This window comes from Lotus japonicus, chromosome 4 (genome assembly GCF_012489685.1).
Source record: "Lotus japonicus ecotype B-129 chromosome 4, LjGifu_v1.2".
NCBI lineage: Eukaryota > Viridiplantae > Streptophyta > Magnoliopsida > Fabales > Fabaceae > Lotus > Lotus japonicus.
This window is the reverse complement of record NC_080044.1, coordinates 34658405-34685094: the sequence shown is the minus strand read 5'-3', so window position 1 is coordinate 34685094 and position 26690 is coordinate 34658405. Positions and strand designations below refer to the sequence as shown.

Genomic DNA, 26690 nt, shown 5'->3' with positions numbered 1-26690 from the left:
AGTAAGTTTGGATTTTCACCATTTAACTTGAAATTATGTGAATCTTTCAACCCTAGGGTAGTCGATTTATGTTTAAGTAGATGTTATGTTGGCTGAAATTGTATAAATTGGCCTTGGGGCGAGTTCCAATCATGCAATGGCGTTAATGGAGGTTCTGGTTCGATACGGAAAATAATGTTCCGTATTCAATATGAAACTTAATGTTCCGTATTTGATATGAAACTTAATGTTCCGTATTTGGTGTCTGTTTAGATTTTAAACAAAAATCTAATTAGCTTAATTAATTTATAAAATGTTTTTAAATTGATAATTAAGATAGTGAATTATTTAGTGAATTTATTTAGAGATTTAATTTTTAGTAATTGAGAGAGTATAATTTATTTAGTGAATTTATTTAGAAAATGTTTGCTCTGAATATATAGTGAGAATGAAGAACAGAAAGAGGTCTCGAGCTAGTGAGGATGTGGGGCCTACTGAGGATAGACACTGGCGCTTACATGCTTCTAGCCGGCGCGGCGATCATGCTGCAACCTCTCAGGCGGTTGAGGCTTCAGCTCCAGCTCCAGTTGATTCTATGCAGTCGCCCATGGTAGAGTCTTCGGCTCCAGTTGACCCTACTGATCCAGTTCCTACTCCGCCGTCTCCCATGGTTGAGTTATCTCGCCATGAGTCACCAGGCGAGGAGTCATCAGGCGAGTCGTCATCCGGCGATGAGTCATCCGGCGAGGAGTCATCCGGCTAGGAGTCATCCGACGAGGATAGTATTCCTCCTCCTGATGTTGATGCTGATGTCGTGCCAGAGGCACAGGGTGGCGAGGAGGACCTGATCCAGAGGTTGCCGCCGTTTCCGGGGGGGGCCTGTTGAGCTGTCGCTTCTCACGCATTATGCTGATCACAAGGCTCGCTGGACGTGGCATGCACTCCTACGCACAGACGAGCGGTATGTGGACCGTCGACACTTGAGGGTGGCCACAGCTGGGGGGAAGGTTTGGAACCTTGCTTGTGATGGTGATTCAGATAGTCACAGGAGGGTTCGAGAGTTGATTGAGCAGACGGGTCTTCATCAGCTACTCTGGTGCAGCTACCCGGAGACAGATGCAGGCCTCATTTTGGCCCTTGTGGAGCGATGGCATGAGGAGACTAGTAGCTTCCACATGCCGTTCAGGGAGATGACTATCACCCTGGACGACGTGTCGACTCTTCTCCATCTCCCCATGGGGTCGAGGTTCTATACGCCTGGGAGGGGGGAGAGGGACGAGTGTGCAGCGCTATGTGCTGAGTTGATGGGAGGATCTGCTGCTCGTTACCATGCTGAGTTTGATACGAACAGGAGCCAGACTATTCGCTTTGGGGTCTTGAAGACCCTGTATGATGCTGCGTTGGATGGTATGTCTTAATTATTACTTGATTAAATTGTATCTATTATTATTGTATTGTTATAAACTGTTAACTCAATTTATTTCATTGTAGATCACCGATACGAGGATGCTGCGCAGATTTGGCTGGTGAACCAGCTAGGCGCGACGCTCTTTGCTAGCAAGAGCGGAGGCTACCACACGACCGTGTACTGGATAGGGATGTTGTAGGATCTTGGTCGAGTGTCCGAGTACGCGTGGGGTGCGATTGCGCTCGCTACGTTGTACGACCAGCTTGATCGAGCGTCCAGGAGGGGGACGGCCCAGATGGGAGGTTTCAACTCACTCCTGCTAGGATGGGCCTACGAGTACCTTTCTGACCGCGTCATTATCCGGAGGGCGGATCCGGACTACTCGCAGGACCAGCCAAGGGCGCGGCGGTGGGTTACGTCCCGGGTCGGGCATGCAGGCCTCGATGAGAGGCGAGTCATGCTCGATGAGCTGACGGTGGATGACATTATATGGACCCCATTTGAGGACCATCGGGCTCATCGACCACGGGATCAGAGGGCCATGTATTCTGGCTACATCCGGACGCCATTTGGCCGTGTTGTTCGACGACATCTACCAGAGAGGGTTCTGCGCCAGTTTGGCTACATACAGGATGTCCCTCGACACCCCTCTGAGATCCAGTCGACTGGGTCCCTTGTTGAGACCGCAGATGCTGCCTATGCTAATTTTGTGTCGCACCTGCGCCCTTAGGGGATCCCTGCTACTTATTCGGGAGAGGCTGTGGAGGATTACATGAGGTGGTATAGCGGTGTGTCCCATCGGTTCATCATCCCTGATGATAGGAGGGAGGAGTTCAGTGCTGTGGTAAGTTTGAATTTTATTTTTCATTCAATTGTGGTTTTTTGTTCATGATATTTTATTTGTACCCTCACATGTATGTACATTATTTTTGCAGACGGTTGTGCGTCGGGCCGTGGACTTGTTGGAGCAGTCACTGGAGGTGCCAGATGCTCTTGCAGTTGGCACGCATGCCCGATCCCTCACTAAGAGGGCGCTGGATCTTATTAGATCCAGCGCCTTCATCGGTACCCAGGGAGTAGCCTTTGCTGCTGTCCGAGGAGCTGGAGCTGCAGGAGGCAGAGGTCGTGGAGGTAGAGCGGCAGGAGGCAGAGCCCGTGGAGGCAGAGCCCGTGGAGAGGGTGCACTTGCAGAGGGCGCTCGTGGAGGCAGAGCTCGTGGACCTAGAGGTCGTAGGGGGGGCGGTAGGGGTCGGGGCGAGTGATTGACTGTATATTTGTATATTTTTTGTGTACTTTTATATTATGACATGTGACGCTTTGTATGGACTCTCTTTATATTAACCATGCTTTCTATTTCCACTTATTATATTTAGACTCTTATAATGAAAAAAAACCTGTATAACTACACCGTAAATAATGAAAGGCAGGATAAGTAACATAAATAATCCATGGCAAGCAGTTCAAAGGGTACACGAAATTATTCAGAAGCAACACGAAAACTAAATTAATCCTTAGTGATATCGATGAAGTCGTGGGGTCCGTTATCCTGTGGAAATACTTTGACTACGTTGGGCAACGTTATATTCAGATAACGAACAGATTTACTCGGTGCAAACACAGCAACCTGCAAGTAAATTGCAGATTTAAAACCCACCATGCGTACTTGTTCAAAGGAAGCAAGATTAATGTTTAGGTAATAGATGATAGACCTTTTGGAGAACGAGAACAGATCCAACAGTTATGGCATTTCCAAATTCGCTGTCAGTGAACGCCTTGCGATGGATGCTCGCGTCAACGGTGCCCGTAGGGTCCTAAATCGATGCAATCGTGAGAGAAAGGGAGGCAAAAAATGTACGGTTAAAGAAGCTGGACAAAAGCGAGGAAATACCTTGAGGGTAACTTTGGCATCTCCGAAACCATTGGGAGTGCATGATTTAATAACAGCAACAACACTCTCTACTCTCTCAACATTCGTTGTGATTGTGCCCAGCTGAGTGGCAGACTCCACCAATTGCAGGGCTGAAAGCCAAGCATTTGAATTGAAATCAGGATCAATTTCTGTTGATCTGTCTTCGAGCGCACGCCTCACAATTTCTTGGGTCGGAATGAGTAGTGTGTTAGTGTTAGATCTACGGGCATACATGGCAGCCTGGACGGCGCCAGCTGGGCCAGGAATGAGAGGACGAGAGCTGCTAGAAGTGTTGCCTTGACGTTTGCAACGGCGGATGAATGCATTCAGGTCCTGTTCCATGGTATGTTTTTTTTAACTTCGTTGCAAGACAGGAAGAAAGGGATGAAGAAGACGAATAGGGAAACCAGAGAGATTTATAGCAGAATGGTTAAAAGATTTATGGTGTTTGGTGGATAGTACAAGTGTGGTTGGGGTTGTTTGGTGGTAGAGAGTAATGTCAGGTTTCGAGTTCGTCATTTAGTGGATGAAAATGACTAGACTCTGATGACGGAGTGGTTGGAAATGACATGACTCTGATGATGGAGTGCTTGGAAATGACAGGACTCTGATGAAAATGTCAGGTTGTCTATGTTAATTATCCCTGATGCTGTTTCAATCAACTGATGTTTAATATAAAATGTCCATCAAAATAATAAGGCCCATCAATATAACAATGACTATCAAATTACTATTATTAAAAGCAGCAATGAACAACATAAGGGCAAGGCCCATCAGATTAATATTACAGAGCGTTTACAAATGAATATTACACAAAGTGTGGTGTCAGTCTGAGGTGATGTCTACATAGCTTTGGTGACTAAGAGGAACACCAAAAGTAACAAGCCAAGCTTCGAATTCTGATGTGAACCTGCGTAAACGTGTATCATATGGGACGCACCAGCTTACTGATATAGGATCAACATACCGTTCCCACTGGAGAGCAATTGGCGGCATAGAATGTCCAGGAGTTAGATGGAGCTACATTATAGAGAATAACAATAAAATTAGATAACTTGCAAATACAACAAATTAATTCACAAATTGGATATTAGTGTACGCAATAAAAAAATACCTGTACAAAGTGATTTATCACATGACCAACAGCTATAACACGATGTACAGAAGGTGGACCTTCTCCTCTTAGTGGAAGGTATGACCAACAACCCTTAGAGGAGATGGATATGAAAACCACTTGGAACCTGGTTGCTACAAGGTATCCCATCTCTGGCAGTTGCATCCATTTATCCTCGGTAGCCGGATGACCAGGAGGAAGAGTGAGTCGGGAATGTAAGGCATTAACCACATGTCTGGACCACATTTCATCATACAACCCTCTGTGTCGTTCAAGTTCGTCTATCAACGCTGCCCTAACCCATGACCAACCTTCCTCACCTGATGGTAGTCCCAGTAATGCAGCAATGGCTCTATAGCCACAGTTACCATCATCCTCAATATTCTGAACTGTGTGTATATATGGGTGGAAAAAGGATGGAAAATTACCCATGAAATAGCTTGTATCACACTTCTTCACACGCTTCTTCTTCTTTGGTGGTTGCGAAGCCTTCTTTGCCTCTTTGATCTCCCTATCAACATGTTCAAAACCTGAAGGATCACGAGTCAAGGATCCTATTGCTTTAACCTTGGGTGGTTTTCTTTCATTCGCCTTAAGAGTGCGCTTGGACCTTATCTGAACCTCAGGAGTACAAAGTGAACTGCTTTCAGGACAATAGATTGCTTGAAGTTTCCTCCTTACCATACTCTGCCCTCCAGTATCCAAAGAACTGAAATAATGTGTCAATGCCTCAACTTCTGGTTGCATATCTCCATGGTTCATGCCGCAAATATGGTTGCTGATAGTATCTGCAACAGGTTCAGTTACATGCTCCCAACTCAGTCTCTTCCAGAATGGATGAATTGCCTCATATGAAATTCTTTCATAACCTGCAAGTTCACAAAAGTGTCACTTTCAATAACAAATAGAATTAATTGACAAGAGAGTGGTTGACTGGTGACCTGCAAGTTCACAACCGCAAGGTAGTCCATGAGTCTCTCTCAACAAGCAATCGCATCCGCCGTAGGACTTCATTCTTATATGTTCAGCATCAAGGAGCTGCAGGCATTTGTTTGACACAAATCCTCTAATATTTGTGTAAAATGGGCACATGAAAATGTGATCAATTCTGTGAATACTGCGCTCAAACGATGCTAATATTTCAGTATGTCGATTACATGTCAAACTATGCGACGCATCCCAAGAAGTGGCCAGGTCACCCTTGCAATCCCGCAACATCTTCTTCAAACTGGCATGTGCACCCTCAGCCCTGCAAACAACAAATAGATATCTTATTAACTCTCCAATGTAAACAATCTATCAAATGAAAAACATATAACAAGGCATAAATTAAGCTCATATAATTTTTGTACCTGTTACTTGTTGTTGTTCCAAAGTGCATCACATGATTTGTCCATGCCTTGGCAAATTTCTCCTTGTGGACCAACCATGTAGTAGAACAATAGGAGGTAAAGTTGATGTATTTGTCCTTGCACATATTAAACAATTGCATCCATTTAACTTCAAATTCTTCAACTGTTGCAGCATCCACCACCTCTCCCCACTTCCCCATAACCAATTTAGCAAAATCATCTGTACCAACATAGAGTTTGCACTTTGCCAAAACACACTTGTTGATGTGCCACAAGCATAATAAATGGGTAGTGTTGGGAAGGCTTTGCTTAGCAGCACTCAATAAGGCAAGATCCCTGTCAGTAACAATCACCTTAGGCAACATGGCTTGATCAGCTAATAGAGACTTCATACACTCCAGTGCCCAAACGTAGTCATCTGTGCCCTCATTAACAATGTAGCAAAAGGCTATGGAGTATGTCTTATCTGTGGAAGTCAGTCCAACAATCTCAAGCAAGGGAATTTTATATTTGTTTGTCTTGTATGTGCAATCCATAATCACTACATATGGAAATGTGTTGAACAGTTTGATAGCATTTGGATGAGCCCAAAATATATCTCTAATGACTTCCGATCCAGGCTAATGTCTTTCAAAGTGGACGTACTTGTCACCGTCCAACTTCTTCAACAAGTGTTGCATTTCTGTCAATGACCCGCGGAGGGATTTTCTTAACCTCTTGCAAGCACCATAAATCTGAGATATGGTAGTCAAGTTTAAAGGATTGTTTTCCTTCAAAATCAACAGCATCTTTCTCGGTGGAACCCAACTCTTTGTCATTTTTTCCACTTGCTCCTTCTCTTCGGAATTTAGACGACCAACAAAATTGTGGCCAAGTAGTGACCTAGCTGGTTCATGGTTGTGTGTACCTTCCATCACCTTTAGCCGCCAATCTCTATCTATGCCATTTTTCATAGGTCGTCCTTTTAGTCTAAAAGGACAATCTGTCTTTTGTGTTCCCGTTCCTTGAACAAGGTCAGGGTCTCTGTAGGGAACATACTTACCATGCTTCTCGCACACCAACATGACATAAGCTTTTCTGCTTCCATTCCCACCGCTATCTGACTTTGTGATCAACGCAACATATCCATTTTCAATCGCTTCCATGAACCCAATTGATAAGATCATCACGGGTAGGGAAAATCTGTTCAATGATGCATACCCAACACACAAGGCATAAATAAGGGTGATCAAGACATAATAAGAATTGATATATTACACTTTCAAAACAATGCAAAAATCTGTTCAAAGAATACCTGATCAGTTGTAAATAAATGCGAGACATCTATACTTATACACGGGGGTACAAATGCTGGTGGTGGCACCTCTGTAGTGGCCTCTTCAGGTTGACCATTGTGCAATCAAACTTCAATCAATTGTGCTTCATGAAAGAAAAATGATTCTGTCATCCCTGGAAGAGAATACGGAACTTTATTATCCATATTGAATACGGAACTTTATAATTCGTATTTAATACGGCTTATAAATTTCCGTATTAACTACGGAAATTGATATTCCGTATTTTATCACGTCTCAGAATTCAGAAAATCATCATTCTAACTACTTAAACTACTTAATCTAACTACTTAATCTAACAACTTCAACTACTTAAACTAACAACATACAACAAACAACCAACAACACTTACCTCAAATGCTATCTTTTTGCATCCAATGGTGGAGAGCTTGCCAATGAAGGAGTTGGTGGAGATGGTAGGAAGAATGAAAGTGAGGATGAAAGTGAGGTAGGAGAGGGTGAGAGAGAGGGTGGTCTAGAGGCATTGAGGGGGGGTTAAGGGGGCTGGTGAAGGGTTGGTGACGGAGGAGTAATGGTGGAGGGGTTGGTGGAGGGAGGAGTAATGGTGGAAAAGGTGATGACTGTCAGAGATAGAATACGGAAGTTTAACTTCCGTATTCTATTTTAGTGAATACGGAAGTTTAAGTCCCGTAGGGCATTTATGGGTTAAAAAAAAAGAGGTGGGGCGCGGAGCCCCATAGGGAGGGCCCCAAATCCAATTTCCCAAAAGATATTAGAGTTAATATCAGAAACAAATCTTCTTTGTACCCAGCATAGACTACACGAAAATTCAACCTGCAAATTATAGAAGCTTCTTACACCCCAGCCACAAATCACTACTCAACTGAATGCTTTTGCATCTTTCAAGTCAAGAGCATTGATAACAAAAATATTTTATGTAGAACCAAATCAGATGTAACGAATACATGAACAGAGATTCATAACACATTGTTATAAGGTTAATGTTAAAAAGTTTGAAGACAAAAAGAAGACAGTACAATGCTTGAAATCGTGGCCGAAACCCTGCTGGAGCAATCCCCTTCTGCCACCATCTTGGCTCCCCCTGCGTGCATCTATCTATCACTCGCTCTTCCCCCACGAAGCCACACTCATTCTTCATCTCGCTGACGGAGGTGACCTGTGCAGTAACGAAAATTAGAAATTTGTTACAAATCAGAAATCCATTTTCGAAAAGGTGAATGAAGTCCGATCTGGCAATAAAAGATCCACACCAAGGCTCCAGCGTCTCCATCAAACCCCTCCTCTCATTCAGAAACCCTAACATCCATGCGAGCCTCCCTCTTGCCGTCGTTCCTGCCATCGTCTCGATCTTTTCCTTTCTTCGATTCTTTTCCCTATTTCTGGTGTGTGTGCGACTATGCGCCCCCTATTTGTCTAATGAGAAACCGAGCAGTTACAAAGGAAGCGAAGGGAAAATAAAACGGAAGGTTGTGGAAACGAAAAAAAAAAAACCAAAAAGAAACGTAAGAAAGAAAGGGGAAAGGGCTGAAGCATGAAGGAATATGTGATTGAGAATGTACGGCTGTGATTGATTCTTTAGGAAATAATGTATACTTTTCCTAAACTGTCCATGCTAAAAATTAGATTATAGTGCATTGAATTGTTGAATGACAAATTTGTCCTCCAGGCTGCAAGAACTCTCCCTTTATATAGTTTATAGATAGATAGATAGATGTGATGGATCTTCCTCAAGCACTAGAAGCACACCTTCTTTCTATGATCAAATAACTACCCATCTCTTCATACGTTATTTTAGTTCATATGAGTTACGAATTCCACGGGACACAATTAATTAGTTTTAATTTTAAGGAATTATTAACTCACTAATATTAATTCATAAAAATTAAAGGTGATAAATTTAACATTAAATATGATGGTAATGCAAAAAATAACCTTTTCACTAACCCTTTTCCATACAACTAGATAAATTAGTAACAATGCTCTTCCAAAAATATTCACTTCACATAATCTCTTTTGAGCTCTTTGCATATTGCATTATGCAAGTAGCTAGCTAAGTCAAAGGCTGAAACTTTTAAGTCATTTTTCAAGTATGTATTCCCACGGGTTTGATATTGATGTAGTATCTTAGAATGTCTAAATGTGCTAGAATTTGCTCTTCCACTTTCTAATGATTTCCTCTTTGGAAATTATGACACCCTAAATGATATTCACACACCGGAGTTTTTAAACACAATAAACTCTTCATGTTTTTGAGTGATGCTTTTAAGAAACATCGACCAATCAGATGGATTGTACAATGGCACACATCCTATTATTACTCGAATGGTGACATATGTTTTGGAAAGGAAAGGCAACATCTAGAACAAATGCCGGAAAAAAAGTGTGTGTACCAAGATTAATATTAACCCCTTCAGATAGGAGAATACCTTTCAAACTTCAAAGGAGACAATTTCCTATAACACTCTCTTTTGCCATGACAATAAACAAAAGTCAAGGACAGTATTTAAAAATGGTGGGGTTATATTTGCTAGTGTTTTCACATGGCCAGTCATATGTAGCATTTTCTAGAGTCACGCACTATAAAGGATTAAAAATCCTCATCTCGCAATGTCAAATGAAGGTGATATTTTTACAAAAAAATGTGCAATGTCATGCTCTCAGTTTTATTTTAAAGGAAATAGTTCCAATTGCCAAAAAAAAACAACGTCTATTCTTATCACATACACGTTACTTCAATTCCATGTAATAAACTATTCAATAGATATAAAAATAATATTAATCTAGCATTTAAAACAATAAGTACAAAAGATAAAATAAAAAAACAAAAACAAACATTTAGTAAAAAAAACATGAAAATCTAAGAATTCATAGTCTAAAATAAATTTATATCTTTTAATTAACAAATATCTTTAAAAAAATATAAATTTAACAACAACAAAAAACACACAAAAGCTAAAAATGAATATCCCCGTGCATCGCACGGGTAAAAAGTACTAGTAATTATATATTGAGTGTGTTTCGTAATTAAATACTAGCAAGTTGTTATTTTTTTTTTAAAGTAATACTAGCAAGTTGTTATTTTTTTTTTGAAAGTAATACTAGCAAGCTGTTAGTGCAATTAACAATGATTATTTTTTGTTTCTAAGATGCTTGAGGTGTTGATGGAAGAAGTCTTAGGGCTCTTTGCTTATGAAAGTCTTAAGGCTCTCTCCTTATGACACTTTTGTTTTGGGAAGAATCATAGGGAGGGGGTGCCTTTATCATTTTCCAACTGAAAATTGTTGGTCAAACTGGATTCGAGGACTGTATCAGATGATTGTCTATTGTTTTACTGATGTACCGATGTTGGTTGGGCCTTATGGTGTAAGAAAAGTCATTCTAAACAGATATATCTGAAGGAATTGTATTCCGTGAATATTATTGATGAGCAAACACTCTATTTATACAATTACATAGTTGACTAATAAAAGATAAACAAATCTAAACCTGATTACATGCGTAATTACATTGGTAAATAAATAAAGAATATTCTAATCTAATATTCTATTATATTCTAACAATATCCACACTTTTTCAAATCATATCCTTAGCCAACCTGCTTAGAGATATAATATGAAGAAAAAGGAGAAATAACTCAAGGAAGTTAATTAGGAGAACCAAGAATAGAATCAAAGATGGATGAGTTGAGTGAACAAGCAATATCAGATTAAACACTTTTGATATCTGCCTTAGAGGCCAATTATATGATGAATTTTTTTATACATTGTATCATGTGTTCATTTTACCAGCATTTGAATGATGGAATTCCGCTCTAACAATATCCACAAAGTTCAGGTATAACAATTAATATACATTGCATCACAATACTTATTTAATGAAGGTCTTGAAATAATATCATCACAGCCATATACGTAAATATTAGATAATTGAAAAAAAAAATTTCATTGTAACCTTCGTTTGAGTTGGTGTAAAGCTATGGTCCATGCATGACTAATCATTTTCTGAAAGATTGATGAGCAAATTTAGAGTCTTTAGCTTGATGATGAAAGTAAGAAAAACAACGTTGTTTTGCTACCAGTCACCAGAGAATGGGATACTCTATTTTTGCTTGAAGGACAATCATGATTCATGAACTAACCTACATACACAATATTAATATAATGTCTTTGATTGGATCCTCTCGGCAATGTTGCAAGAATGAATTAATCTCTTGATTCACTAAAGAGTTAACATTCTTGCACTATACACTCCAAAATAATCCAACAATGATAAAGCAGTTATTTACAACAGCTTCTGAAGCACAATGCTAACTGGTGTCTTATAAGGATAGAATGCATGTATCTGTAAGTCCCCAATAGTTCTCTTATTTGAATAGAATAGCTTCTTTTGGTCTTTCCATAAGAGACAAGACCGTGGCGGCAATTTGCTTTGATGATAGACCTGCTTCTTCAGTCTGATCTTGGGGTGATCCATGGTCAATGTACCTATCAGGAAGCATCATCGCTCTCCACTGCAAGTGAAGTTCGAAAGGAAATTAGAACAACAATGAAATGAAATTTAAGACAGATTAACATGTTCTTCGAAGATGATTTACCTTCAGAGGACCATCCAAGATCCCAGCTAAGCTTAAGTATTGTGAAACATGCGATCCAAAGCCTCCAATAGAACCTTCCTCCACTGTGATTAGTATTTCATGCTCTTTAGCTAGTAGCTTAATGAGATCAGTATCCAAAGGTTTGCAGAACCTAGCATCAGCAACGGTAACATCAATTCCTATTGCGCTAAGCATTTTTGCAGCATGATGGCAATTTTGAACTACTGAACCGTATCCTAGAAGAGCTACGTTGCTGCCTTCTATCAGAATTCTGCCTTTTCCTATCTGCATAACAAAAGAATTTCAATCTGGTTTCTTATCCATACTGCAATGTGTTTGTAAAACTGCCTCTGAGAAATTTATGCTAACCTCTAGAGGGGTTCCTTTGTTATTAAGGGGAAGAGTGGCTCCGATTCCATTACCCCTTGGGAATCTAAAGCAGCTTGGTCTATCATCTATTGCTGCTGCAGTTGCAACCATATGCATCAATTCAGCTTCATCAGATGGAGCCATGACAACCATGTTGGGCAAGCAAGCCATGAAAGTGATGTCAAATGCTCCACAATGAGTAGGTCCATCTGCACCAACCAAACCAGCTCTATCCAGAGCGAATCGGACAGGTAATTTCTGAAGATCAACATCGTGGACAACCTTCATACACAATAATTACAGTAGTGATGAAATTGTTTTGTAACCAGAAAAGTGACATGGATAATAGATCATTAGGACATATTCTTATGTGATGTTTTGGCTCACCTGATCATAACCACGTTGCAGGAATGATGAATAAATCGCACAAAATGGCTTGAGGCCTTCAGTAGCTAATCCAGCTGCAAAGGTAACAGCATGTTGTTCAGCTATCCCGACATCGAAACAGCGGTCTGGAAACCTTTTCTGGAAATAATTGAGGCCAGTTCCTCCACCCATTGCTGCGTGAATAGCTACTATCTTGTTGTCGATTTCAGCTTCCTTTATCAAAGATTCAGCAAAGTACTGGGTGTATGAAAGTGTGGAGGGTTTTGGCTTAAACTGGCGACCCGTTTTTGGATCAAACTTCACAACACCTGAAAGTGTGAGAAAGAATGAGAATCCTTAAGATTTTCTCATCAAGACATTGTTAAAATTAAAAACAAAAGAAAAACAAATTTCTTACCATGCATTTTATCATCTGCTCCTTCAGCTGGGGGGTATCCCTTCCCTTTTTCTGTCACAATATGAATCAAAACTGGACCTGGGGCAGGCGTTGCTTTCACTTTCTCAAAAATGGTGACTAAATCTTCAACATTATGACCATCCACAGGGCCGATGTAGTATAACCCGAGCTCCTCAAAAAATGTAGAACCAGAAGCACTAATCATACCTCTTGCATACTCATCTACTTTTGCAGCAACTTGGTGTGTTTGTCCTCCTATTTGTTTTGTGATGCTCTATAGCAAATAAAATTAGAGGCAAATACCAAAGGATATTGAGTGCCTTAGTATATTTTTCTACAATTGATTCTGAAGTCATAATGAATTATGAGGAGAAGCTTTTTTTAGTAGCTTCTGAGTTTTAGAATTGATTCTGACAAAAGAGAAGTTTATCAAAACATGCTATGAATATTTGCTACGTTCTAGTATAAGTTCTAGATGCTTACTTTTGCAGCTTCTCTGAGTTTGCGGAATTGAGTGCTTGCTTGAAGTTTGCTTAAAGTACTACTGATGGCTCCAACTGGAGTTGCAGGGCCATCAAGTGTTGCAGTTGGCAAAGAGACTTGCTTGTTATCATTAAGTACAACTATCAAGTTAGTATCAAGGAATCCTGCATTGTTCATGGCCTCATAAGCCTGCCCTGCAGTCATTGCTCCATCTCCAATCACTGAAATTACACTGTTTTTATTTCCCAATAGATCCCTTGCAACTGCCATGCCTAGACAAAAACAAATTGAAACAAAAAATAAGAGAGTTGAGAACTGTGGTTCAATCAGATAGATAAATGCATCTCCACATCCATTGAATAATGTAAAAACATGTATAGATCTTATATATTGCAGTGTTATCAAATATCCGCCACCATTTTCTCATGGCGGCTTTTTGGCTTTCCGCCATGGCCGAAATCCCGCCATATGACTGCAATATCCCGCCATATTGTGCCATTATTTGTCATGTATGGCAGGATTTCGGCTTTCCACCATGACCCTCAGTTTCGGCAATATCCACAATTAACAACTCTGATATATTGATTCCAGAATCTCACCAAGACCAGCTGATATGCTTGTAGAACTGTGTCCTGCCCCAAAAGCATCATGAATGCTCTCATCCCTTTTCGGAAAGCCTGCTAGCCCTGATGTCTTCCTAATTGTGTGCATGCGGGACCTTCTACCTGTGAGAATCTTGTGAGGGTATGCCTGCAATTTTGTTACTTCTTCTTAGACCCTTACACATATGGCACAGCTCTTGATAACAATTAAGAATTGATAAAAAAAAATGGACATGCAGCCTAGAAATCTGAAATAGTTTTAGTATGAGCAAATTTCAAAAACTAATTAATAAATAGGTTATACACCAATATACAACATCTTTAGTATAACTTCCATCCTTAGGAATTGTTTGGTTGGAGGAGAACGGAGGGGAGGGGAGGGGAGGGGAGGGATTTTTAAAATCTGATTTTGTTTGGTTCAAATTTTAGGAGGGGAGGGGAGGGGAGGGAAATGGAGGGGAGCAAAATCCCTCCAACCTCAACTTTTTGATCCCTCCTTAAAGTTTTTTAATGCTTTTATACACAATTAATAGGCTGGGTGACGTTAACTATATGTTATGTTATCAACGATCTCCACCAAATAGAAAGGGAAATGAAGAGAGAGGAGAGGAGTTAAGATCAGGGGATAACTTTGTCTTCTTGTGGATAAAAAATAATTTAAAATTTATATATTCATGTACCAATAAAATATATATATTCAATTGATTAATATCTATTATTATCATTAATAATTCAAATTTGACTTTTTGCGTCATCTCTACCAAACTTCTGCTATCAATCATGATAAAAAAATTGTTGTTCAAAAAAAGTTACTCCCTCCGGTTCTATTTATAAGCATGAAAGAGAAGAAAAACCTTGGTCCTTTTTATAAGAACCAAATGAAAGTTTGAGCTATATTAATTAATTTTTTCCAATGATGCCCTTATTAATTCTAACTTGTAAAATGTGTCTCATTAATTATTCTCTCTCTTTCCCACTTTCCAACACTAATAACAAAGGGTAATTTTGGAAGTTTATTTTGATTTAAGACAAATTTAATGCATTTTATCTAGTATAACTACATTTCTTAAACTATATGAATTTTTTTTTGTTGCTTATAAATAGGATAAATAGGACCGGAGGGAGTATTATACTTCAAATTTGACCTAAGCTTTCTTCTTCATATCAATTCAAGTTATGTTAATAATTTTTCTTTTAGTTCACCTCCTTTGCTATACTCTTCTCTCCTGACCTCTTTTCTTCTTCTTCTCTCATTGAAATTTCTCTCCTCTCCAAGATGAATACAAGTAATTTTTTTTTCTAATTCATTTTGCATTAAAAAACAACAGCAAGAGGGAAAAAACTGACTTGATGGCCAACATCCCATATGATCTTGTCTTCAGGGGTATTGAAAACATGATGCAGAGCCACTGCTAACTCCACCACCCCCAAGCTTGAGCTAAGATGCCCACCAGTATTTGAAACAGAGTGTACAATGTCTACTCTCAGCTCTGCTGCCAGTTGTTCAAGATCCTGACAAATAAAATATGGGAAATATAATCTTATACACAAGCCAGCAAAAATTATATACTAGAAAATAACTCTTGTGTTAATTAACCACAAACAAGAACATCTGCTATAACTTATTTGGATACACGGTGGAAAATCAAACTAAAGATAAAATCATGGTTGACGGTCACAAAAACTAAGCTAAGAGAAATTATTTCTACAGTTCACCGTGTTTTTGGTTTCACAATAATTTTCTTGTATTCAAATCAAACATGCCCATTAGAGAATGATTAAATGGTTCACCTGTGTGGACAAGTTCTTCATGTGAACAGGGTAATTAACTGTATCCAACAAGGGTGTTAGTGGTTTCTCACTAGAGAAATTGATCTCCCACCCATCTTTTTGTTTCTTCATAATAGTCCTTTCCCCATCACCTGCACCAGTTGCTGAAGCTCTTACACAAAACTGTTACAGATTGCATCATCATCATTATCAGTGAAAAAAGTCAAAAGGAACAAGAATGGAGTGACCCATTTTGAGATCGCGCGAGAAAAACAAAAACGACATCAAAAGGAAACGATAGTTGTGATTCACCAACCTGTGTTCTGCAACCATGGTTTGGAGTTGGAGCTTTGTGTATGTGGCTTGGGGAAAGGGCCGAATGGTTGGGCTTCACGAAGGTACTACAGAAGGCCATGGTTTCTCAAAACTGCTGAGACTGAGAGAAGGAAATGGGAAGAGGTGTTTAAGAATAACACTGAACAAGAACCAAGGCTACCAAACAACGTGGTGGCTCTCGCATTTAAGCGCACATGGAAAGAGAATAGTTTCTACTTTTATTATATTGTATATGTATATTATACTATCTTATATCTTATTATATATTATATATCATACACAATATAATATTATATAATATTTTATTATTTATTATTATTTTTTTTATGAAAATTTTATTTTACTATATTACATCATTGATTTACAATATAAATTTAATTTAAAATATTAAAGCTCAGTGGTGAAACGAGACTATAGTAGAGTAGACTAGGATGACAAAATAATTCATGAGTTCCATATGGATATAATTCATCCATATCCACCCACATAAAAAATTAAAATAAATGGATGGATGATGGATTATATTAAAATTAGCCTTAAAATTACAAAGGTCACTAATGGATTTCACAAATTATAATGGATTGACTTTAAAAAACTACTATATTCCAAAAATGGACCCAAAAACATACATTAACCTAAAAATCTAACCAAAACTCTAAAATTAGCCGAAAATTTGAAATTGATCATAAATCCCAAAATCCTAAAATTACTCAAAAAATCCGGCCAAAACTTTAAAATCAGTCAAAATAGAGATCCCGCATTCTGAACAGTGACACCCCACATAATCAAATCCACCACTGATGGAGGAAACCCAAAATCATGAAGAGTGACTCTAAGAATGTCCCAAATTACCCGATCATAGACCTTCTTTAGGTCAATTTTCAGTGCCACCAGACCACCTCCTTTTCTTTGAGTATGAATAGTGTGCATTACTTCTTGAGCTAGAAATTGTATAATATAAAAATGACACGTAATTTTATAAAGGGCTTCTTCTATATTACAACATTTCGGTTCTTAATTATCTGATTTACAAATTGTCGATTTCCTCGTTTTCGTTAGGAAAGGTAAAAACTAAGACTAAGTCATTTTGAGTTTTCGTATTCCAATATTGATTATTTATTGTTTAAATTTTTTAATCTTACTATACTTTAAGTTTTACATCATAAGTTTTTATCTTTTAGGGCCCGTTTGGTGAACATGATAAGCAGACATGATAGGATAGTGCAATCATATCATGCTCTGATCTGTTGTTTGTTGCACCAGCACGATAAGATAAAATAATCATGTCCCTTATCCTATCTTGTCCATCATGTGTAAAATTTATCTTGAGGGGGGAGTTAGGATAAAATTATCCTGAAATGATAGGATAGAAGTTTTTGATTCTTTTTTAGTACCGTAATCCTAAATTTAACTATTTCAATATTTATAATTAATATAATTTATAATAATATTAAATAATAAATATAAAACTATAAATTTTAGTAATATATTAAGTTTAATATTTATCAAATACTAGTTGTTAGAGCTAAGTTAAACTTTTAGTAATACATTAGTTTTATATAATTAGTTGCTATTATTTAAACTATTTCTTTACTTACATAGTAATTTATAATTTAAATATAAATTACTTTTGAAAAAATTAATAGTATTTTTAAATTTAATTATTTTTTATTTTTCATCACTTATCACTACTATATAAGTTAAAATTAATTGGTCAAATATATAGTTTTTATTTTTAATTAAAATAGGCTCCTTCAGGAAAAAAAAAAGGCTAATTAATAAAAATTTATTAATTTTAAAAATTAGGCTCACTTATAAAGATATAAAAGAAATTTAATTTAATGTAATAACCAATTTTTAAAAAAGAAATTAATTTATAAAAATATTATGTATTTTTTATTCAAAGGAAAATTTGATGTATTTTTCATTGTTTACATCATATCCTATCATTATTCTGTCTACCTCAAACACAGGATATGATAAGAGTATATCCTGCTCTTATTTTATCCTGTCTTTATCCAACTCTCTATCATCTGCTTTTATCTTATCCTGACCACCAAACGAGCCCTTAGTGTCTTATAAATTGTACAGAAAAACCCCATATTTAAGGTGGCAAGGACTATGTCCATGGCTCATTTTTAAGGGGCTTCGGTGCTAACTTTGATACACAAGACAATAAAAATGTATGAATGCAACTTAAAATATAGGTAAAGTAAAAGAAATAATAAATAATCAACATTAAAAAAACATAAACGGACTAGAAACATACAAATGAGATAAACATGTCACGGTGCAATCTAATATTCTGCCCCATGACTTATAAAAAAACATTCAGCCACATGGAAGAAGCTTTGGTTTTAATATTATCATTTTTTGTTACAAAATTGTAAAACGAAGAGAAACATATCCAGACTACAGGATATTAATAGTGACCCCTCATAGGTAGGAGCATCAAAGGATTTTCCTGAGGAGGATCGCTCACCAATTGAGATTTTACTGGACACATAAAATTCAAACCCTCCATGTATGGGAAAGTAAAATATTAAACCCAAAACTTATTTTAAATTATGTCAAACGGCTCCCTCGTTTCTGATGTAATTTCAACTAAAAGTACTTTACTATTTTGACCTCATTTTTACTATGGGAAAGTAAAGCATTAAACCCAAAACTTATATATTGTAAATTATGTCAAACGACTCCCTCGTACCGATGTAATTTCAGCTAAAAGAATTTTACTATTTTGATCTAATTTTTAGTCCTCCGTTCCACAGTGATTGCTGTTTAAAGTTGTAACACAAAAGGTAAGATGACAATAATTTTTTTTTGGATAAGCGTAAGATGACAATAATTGATAATATAATGTTACTAAAGTACCCTTATTTAATTTTACTACCATCATGTGCCGCTATTAAATTCTACTTGAATAAAGAAAAATGTAGTTGATAGAGAAGAGTTTTGGTTGGTTATACGAAAGTTGATAAGTAAGATAAAATTTATTAAGTAAGGGTACTGGTGGAAAAAATTAGCAAAAAATGCATTAACTTTATAAAACAACAAACATTTGACTATGATATAAATTGAAAATAAGCTATATATAAGCATAAACTCTTTTTCATAAGCTATCTTGAGTAGCTTAGGAAAATAAGCTCAAAACAGCTTATGGTAGGTCATAAGTTGTTTGAAGAAGCTCTTGTTGTAATAATTACTCAAGTTGTAATAATTACATAGTGTTCCAAAATGACAAGTGTGTTGATTTTGCATTGAATGGATTGGAATGAAGTCCCACATAGAAAGTGGAGCAACTTTTCAAAGCATTTATATATCATTAAATGCCAACCATTCAACAAAGAGACAAAGTGAGGATATAGTGCCACATGTGCATGGTTTGGTGGTCCCAAGCTTTTATGTCACATGTTCTATTCACACCACCCCTCGCCGGCGTCGCCACCTGCATGGGCGTGGGCGTGGGCGTGGACGTAGAGGCGCTAGTGGCGGCTTGTAGACGGCACGACACTTGAGGCACTTTAGCACGACGCATCGACGGCGACGGCAACGCGGTTGCCGTAACGTCCGTTTGTTTTTTGCTCGTTTTGAATTTGAACTTTGCGACTGTTGGGAACAGACATATCTGTTAGTAACAGACACAATATATGAAGGGTCACAACCTTATATATTGTTCTATTTTTTGCTTATAAATGCAGTGCGTGTTCAGAATTCCATACACAATCATATCCTCTGTTTTCAGAAAACACTTCGCTTACATTTCGAGTTTTCATTAGTCTTGTGCAAACTCGAAGCAAGGCTGATTATCCTTGGTATTCTTGCATCCAAACTCTAAGACGAATTCAGAAAGTGCTTGAAATACTTTAAGGAAAGTGATTTCATCACGATTAGGCCTATTCATTTTTACAACAATCTTAAAGTAATTTCAAATGGCTACCGATGCTTCTGTCTCCAGTATCAAAGTTATGAACCAGGATCTTGTCAAACTTGATCGCTTCGATGGAACGAATTTCACTCACTGGCAAGACAAGATGATTTTTCTTCTGACTGCACTGAAGATATATTATGTGTTAGACCCTGATCTAATACCAATTGCTGAACCAAAAGATGATGATTCTGATGAACTTAAGACCGAAAGAAAGAAGCGCAGAGAGGATGAGTTGCTGTGCCGTGGACACATTCTGAACACTCTCTCCGACCGCCTCTATGATCTGTACACAGACACTCAGTCCGCAATGGAAATATGGAAAGCATTGGAATTCAAATTCAAGGCTGAGGAAGAAGGTACCAAAAAGTTCTTAATATCTAAATATTTCGATTTCAAAATGTTAGATACAAAACCTATTCTGCAACAAGTGCACGAGTTACAGGTTCTCGTAAATAAGATAAAGGCAGTGAAAATAGATATCCCTGAAGCCTTTCAAGTTGGTGCAATCATTGCAAAATTGCCACCTTCCTGGAATGGTTACAGGAAGAAACTGCTGCACAATTATGAAGACTTCTCTTTGGAGAAAATTCAGAAACACCTTCGAATCGAGGAGGAATCGAAGGTCAGAGACAAGGCTGAGTCTTCTGGTTTCTCTAAGGCAAGTACTGTAACTGCAAAAGGCAAGAAAAAATATGATGGCAAACAGCAACATCTCGGACCAAAGAAAGAACATAATAAGTTCAAAAACAACAATGGAACAAAAGGTCCAAAGGGTGGCTGCTATGTTTGCGGAAAGCCTGGCCACTTTGCTAGAGACTACAGACAAAACAAGGCTAAAAAGGACGTGAATGTTGTCCAAGTTGATGATGAAATAATCGCTACTGTGAGCGAAGTTATGGCTGTAAAGGGTAAAGTTCCAGGGTGGTGGTATGATACATGTGCCTCTGTTCATGTATCATATGACAAAGCATCGTTCAAGACGTACTCTGAATCAACTGATGATCAAGAAGTGCAGATGGGAAATGAAGTTCGATCAAAGGTTGTCGGAACTGGAACTGTCGAACTCAATTTCACTTCCGGAAAGAAAGTTACTCTTGTTAATGTGCTGCATGTTCCAGAGATGAGTAGGATCCTTGTTAGTGGGGACTTGTTGGGAAAACCAGGAATCAAATCTGTGTATGAATCCGAGAAACTCATATTAACTCGTAATGGGGTGTTTGTAGGAAAAGGATATTCCGCTGAGGGAATGATCAAATTATGTACTATTGATAACATTATTAATAAAGTTTCCAATTCTGCTTATATGATTGATTCTGTTTCCTTATGGCATTCTAGATTAGCACATATTGGTATTAGTACTATGAATAGACTAATTAAGTCCAAATTAATCTCATGTAACATTCATGAATTTGAAAAATGCGAAATATGTGTTAAATCTAAAATGATCAAAAAACCTTTCAAAAGTGTTGAAAGAAAGTCTAATTTACTTGGTCTTGTACATTCTGACTTATGTGAATTTAATGGCATGCTAACCCGTGGGGGAAATAGATATTTCATAACATTCATAGACGATTGTTCTAGGTACACTCATGTTTACCTATTGAAGCATAAAGATGATGCTTTCAATGCCTTTAAATCATACAAAGCAGAAGTAGAAAATCAATTAAATAAAACTATCAAAGTTTTGAGAAGTGATAGAGGTGGAGAATATTTCTCTACAGAATTTGATTCTTTTTGTGAAGAACATGGCATTATACATGAATGTTCTGCACCGCGTACACCACAACAAAATGGTCTTGCTGAAAGAAAGAATCGAACCTATCAAGAAATGATAAACTGCATGCTAATGCACTCTGAATTATCATTTAATTTATGGGGCGAGGCACGTTTATCCGCATGTCATATAATGAACCGGATACCCCTAAAAATGACCGGAATATCTCCATATGAAATATGGAAGGGTAGATCACCCAATATTGGTTATTTTAGAGTGTGGGGGTGCGTAGCATATTACAAAAATATGGATCCAAAGAGAACAAAATTGGGTCCCCGTGGAATTAGATGTGCGTTCATCGGATATGCCACAAACAGTAAGGCATATAGACTTCTAAATCTTGAGTCTAATGTCATAGTCGAATCCAGAGATGTGGAATTCTTTGAAAATCTTATAACAAAGAATAAAGACTATGAAACGCACACTAATGAGGAATCTCGAGATATAGATTCTCAAGAAGTTGTAGAAATACAACCTGAACCTAGAAAAAGTAAGAGAATTCGAAAGACTAAGAACTTAGGTTCAGATGAAATCGATTCTCAACTCATTTCCTTTTACCTTGTTGAAGGTAATTGTAAGAATGATGTGCATAAAATTCCTATTATTCTACAATTAGAGGATGATCCTAAAACATATAAGGAAGTCATGGCTTCAAGAGATTCCTCTTTTTGGAAAGATGCAATCCGAGATGAAATGGATTCAATCTTGTCTAATCAAACCTGGGAACTAGTTGATCTTCCAAAAGGTTCAAGACCTATTGGATATAAATGGGTGTTTAGGAAAAAGTTTCATACTGATGGAACATTAAACACCTATAAGGCTAGATTAGTGTAACACCCCGATTTCGGTGGCGTCACTTTAGTAACCAAAATAAACTTAATGCGGAAAAACGTAAATATTTTTTTTTCGATAATAACTAAGACTGAAATAAATAAAACCCAAATGCGAAAGGCAACAGAACTAATACACAATACATATAACATCCCCCGCTGTAAGTAGCGACCTCGTCACGAGTAACCTCCAGTGACGGAAAGTAGAAAAGTGTAACGCCCGTAGGCAAAATGTACAATCCCCAAAATGATAGGTCAAGTGTCAGCAACACAAGCCCTCCAAAAATAAGAATAAGTCAGAGCTAGGACACTAACACCCAACCTTAGTAGACTCTAAACACCCATCCCCCATACTTCCATCATCGACTCTCATCTGGTCATGCATGAAGTCCGGGTCCACGTCGAAGGCTCAGTAGTAGTCATTTCGCTCCGGGTCTTCCCCGAACGACGAAGAATCACGAAAGAATCCATCGACGACATCTGACAAAAAGGGCATACATAGCCCCCCAAACACAGGTAGCACGTGCAAGGGTCAACTTACGGAATATAGTGTAGAGAATACAAGACAACAGGTAAAGTATAAGGGGTATATATATATATGTTATATATATATATATACATATAAGTTCTGCATTGTCTACCCTAAGGTTTAAACATAGCATGTTATCAAAACTCTAGTACAATTCCATCATCAAAGCACATAACGATATTTATCAACATCTACTCATCAAAACACATAACGATGTTTATCAACATCAACTCCTCTAAACACATAACGAGGTTCATCAACATCAACTCATCCAAATCCCCAACGAATACAATTAGAGTGCATGATATGTCAATGCAACGTCACTCTCGACGGTTCCAGAAGAAGTAGGCTGGGCACGATCGAGTCGGTCCTAACACTGGCATTGTGTCGACCATAACCCCCGAGTGTCACTTACAACCTTGACATAGCCGGATCAGTCCTAACCCTGCGGGTCGACTTTTCCCTCCGCTATGCCCGACAATCAACAGGTCGATCCTAACCTCACGGTCGATCATATCCCCCGTCGATGTCCGAATTACCCGAAGGCATAAACTGTACCCGAAGGCATAAACTGTACCCGAAGGCATAATTGTACCCGAAGGCATAAACTGTACCCGAAGGCATAAACTGTACCCGAAGGCATAAACTGTACCCGAAGGCATAACTGTACCCGAAGGCATAAACTGTACCCGAAGGTATAAACTGTACCCGAAGGCATAACTGTACCCGAAGGCATAAACTGTACCCGAAGGCATAACTGTATCTCATGATGATCTCCAAATCATCCGACACATCTCCATCCGATGGTCAAAAACTGCTCAGCGAGCAAAGAGTATCGACATACTCGGAAACTATCAATTTCCCGGCTTATCCCTCGGATAGCCCAACGACATAACTGCTCCCACAGCACAAGAGTATCAACATACTCAAAACTTCTCAACTTTCTCAACACTTGGATCCGACGACACTTCTCGTTTTCCACACTTGGATCCGACGACACTTCTCGTTTTCCAAAACTAAGATCTTCCTCCTAAGCTTCCTTTCGAGTTTATTATCATTATTTGAAGATTTAGAGGTTGTTTAATGTCTTATGAGTTTTATTTACAAAATAATATCCTTTTAATCTTATCGCGAATCTTATAAGTTCCCGGGATCTCCAAATCCCAAATGACTCCAGAGAATGTCTCGATCCATGAAAAACCATAACAAGGCCCGAATCTCATTCGTCCTATCAAACTTTCTCAAAACTCTCAAAATAAAATCGGCATGACCTGCCCGCTATTCTCGCTACTCAGAAACTCAGCTTTCATTGCAAACGCATAAATAACTCAGCCCAATCAACCAGCATGTCACATATCCACATATTATGCAATAACCACGTAACACTTAGCATATAAAGCATGCACCACACATCCTAAATTACCCACTTAGCACTTAGCATGAAATTCAATCTGAAAAGCATTCAATAGATGAATCATCTACATTGTCAGCCGAAGCCTCAGAAAACATTTTACCAGTCAAACACAAACAAGTGCATAAACAATAAATCAAGTCGAATTCATCGACACCTAAAGCATTAACTAGCAAGGTAAGTTGCCCTTACCTCTAGTTATTCCAGCGTTCTCCTCAAACGTTCCTTCACAATGAGCTCCTTGATCTTCAGGAAATTCCTCAAAAGCACCTTTAAAGTAAAACCACAGAATTCTATCAAAATCTATCGGAAACTAAGCTACCAATACTTACTAAGGTTACCCGAAGTAGTACATACTCCGAGGTACGATAATCTAGCGCGAAAGGACAAGTTTTCGAAAAAGGAATTTTCCTCCTCCTCCCCTATAGGGCTCGGCCACTTTTCACAATTGTGGGATTCGATTTTTCTTCGATCAAACTTGGTTCCTATGCTATCATTAGCCGTAACTAAGGGTATTCTAAACTCGGAAAAATTATCGGATCAAAACTGTCGCAGGGGTATTTTGGTCATGATTTTTAACTTAGAATTTCAAAACTGAAATCCCAAAAAGTAAATTTGACAGGGACGTTACTAACGACGTTTATGACAACTAATCCTACTAGCACTAAGCTAAGGCGATAGTTTTCAGCCTAAAGGTTGAAGCTTTACTCCAAAAATGGGTATTTAAGGCATAAATCGATTCCGGCGGAAATCCGGCGACATAACGGAAAATCTAATCCGGCAGAAGTGATCTTGGGCATGTAAGGAAGATGTTTAGAATCAAAAATGAAATATTCAGGATAGTTTTGCAAAAACCTCAAAACTATCAGCTCAGAAAAGTCTACAGAAAAGCTATGGAAAAAGCGATCAGAGGTAAGGATTAGCGACTATACCTCGAAACCTTGAAGTAGCAACTGATTGATCGACGATCAAGCAAGAAATGAAGAAAATCTCTCCTCCTCCTCTCCTATGCAAACTCGCGGCCTTGAATGGGTTTTTGGGTGAGTTTTGTGATTTTTTTCTCATTTCTTGGCTATATATAGAGGTTGGCAAAACGCGGGAAAATGAAAGTTTCGCGAATCTGATTTTTCTGGTGTCATTCTCCATGAATTCTAAGATAGGTTTTGGCGAAAGAATTCCAAAACTAAAATGAGGTCTCCTTGTATTTTTGGCGACTAATGCATAATCGGTATAAAACTATTTTACCCGATAAGTTGCTTTTTGCATCGGATGTCGGAATAGAAAACTTCCTTCTGAAGAAAGATTGAAATCATCAAGAGAAATGGGTGTGCGCGTGTGGAATCTTCATTTGATGTTCCGAATAGAAAAAGTCTTCATTGTCGGGAAATTCTAGGGTTTTGAAATACCAGGGTTTCGGTCTCGGCAAACTTCCGATGATTGGAATTGGACGTTCGTAGATCCTAGAGTTTCGCCTCGAAACGATTGTGATATATGGAAAAAGAGAAGTTCTAACATTTCTCTGAAGATTTTTGGAATTAACTTCCATCGTGCCTATAAGTGAAAACTAGCTATATACTAGGGTTTCTGACCTAGGTTTAAGCGTGTAACGATCGTGCTATAACTTTTATCGATCATGATGCAATCCTTTGACTTTTCCTGAACTTTCTCCTTCATAAATTTATTTCATTTGGTAAACTCTAGTTCAGGTTTCCCTTCACGATACATGAACCCTAGTCGTGAATAGGATTCTATTTACTTGGCATAAGTTTAAAAACTTGGGCCTTACAATTAGTAGCCAAAGGATTTAGACAAAAAGAAAGTATTGATTACTTTGACACATATGCACCAGTTGCAAGAACAACCACAATTAGAGTATTGTTTGCATTAGCCTCAATAAATGATCTTGCAGTACATCAAATGGATGTTAAAACTGCATTTTTAAATGGAGATCTAGATGAGGAAATTTACATGGAACAACCAGAGGGTTACATACTTCCTGGAAATGAACATAAAGTGTGCAAACTAGTAAAATCTCTATATGGTCTAAAACAGGCTCCAAAACAGTGGCATCAGAAATTTGACTCGGTCATAATTTCAAATGGATTCATTCCGAATTCTTGCGACAAATGTCTATACACAAAGGTGCAGAATGATACTGCAATATTTCTTTGTCTTTATGTGGATGATATGTTGATCATG

At 38.1% G+C, this 26690-nt stretch overlaps 2 protein-coding genes across 2 annotated transcripts; one reads left to right on the top strand and one right to left on the bottom strand.

Moving 5' to 3' along the window:
• Positions 1-1283: 1283 nt before the first annotated feature.
• LOC130712663 (uncharacterized) lies at positions 1284-3034 on the top strand. Its single transcript, XM_057562482.1, has 5 exons — positions 1284-1386; positions 1471-1505; positions 2118-2231; positions 2323-2566; positions 2976-3034. The coding sequence occupies exons 1-5, from the start codon at positions 1284-1286 to the stop codon at positions 3032-3034; spliced, it is 555 nt and encodes a 184-aa protein (XP_057418465.1).
• Positions 3035-11156: 8122 nt separating this feature from the next.
• Positions 11157-16185, bottom strand: LOC130711829 (probable 1-deoxy-D-xylulose-5-phosphate synthase 2, chloroplastic). Its single transcript, XM_057561589.1, has 10 exons — positions 15997-16185; positions 15702-15863; positions 15258-15422; positions 13908-14058; positions 13309-13580; positions 12826-13099; positions 12429-12736; positions 12042-12323; positions 11673-11957; positions 11157-11588 (listed from the first exon to the last, which is right to left on the bottom strand). Exons 1-10 carry the CDS (start codon positions 16093-16095, stop codon positions 11442-11444), a joined length of 2145 nt encoding a protein of 714 aa, XP_057417572.1. The 5' UTR covers positions 16096-16185; the 3' UTR covers positions 11157-11441.
• Between the last annotated feature and the right edge of the window lie 10505 nt (positions 16186-26690).

Excerpts from the sequence above, each read along its gene's own strand:
- LOC130712663 (XM_057562482.1), top strand. The coding sequence starts at position 1,284 with ATGGGAGGATCTGCTGCTCGTTACCATGCTGAGTTTGATACGAACAGG. Across the intron at positions 1,506-2,117 it reads ATGCTGCGCAGATTTGGCTG|GGGATCCCTGCTACTTATTC; the intron begins GTGAACCAGCTA and ends CTGCGCCCTTAG. Across the intron at positions 2,232-2,322 it reads GGGAGGAGTTCAGTGCTGTG|ACGGTTGTGCGTCGGGCCGT; the intron begins GTAAGTTTGAAT and ends TTATTTTTGCAG.
- LOC130711829 (XM_057561589.1), bottom strand. The coding sequence starts at position 16,095 with ATGGCCTTCTGTAGTACCTTCGTGAAGCCCAACCATTCGGCCCTTTCC. Across the intron at positions 15,423-15,701 it reads TGAAGAACTTGTCCACACAG|GATCTTGAACAACTGGCAGC; the intron begins GTGAACCATTTA and ends TTTATTTGTCAG. Across the intron at positions 12,737-12,825 it reads AGCAGATGATAAAATGCATG|GTGTTGTGAAGTTTGATCCA; the intron begins GTAAGAAATTTG and ends TCACACTTTCAG.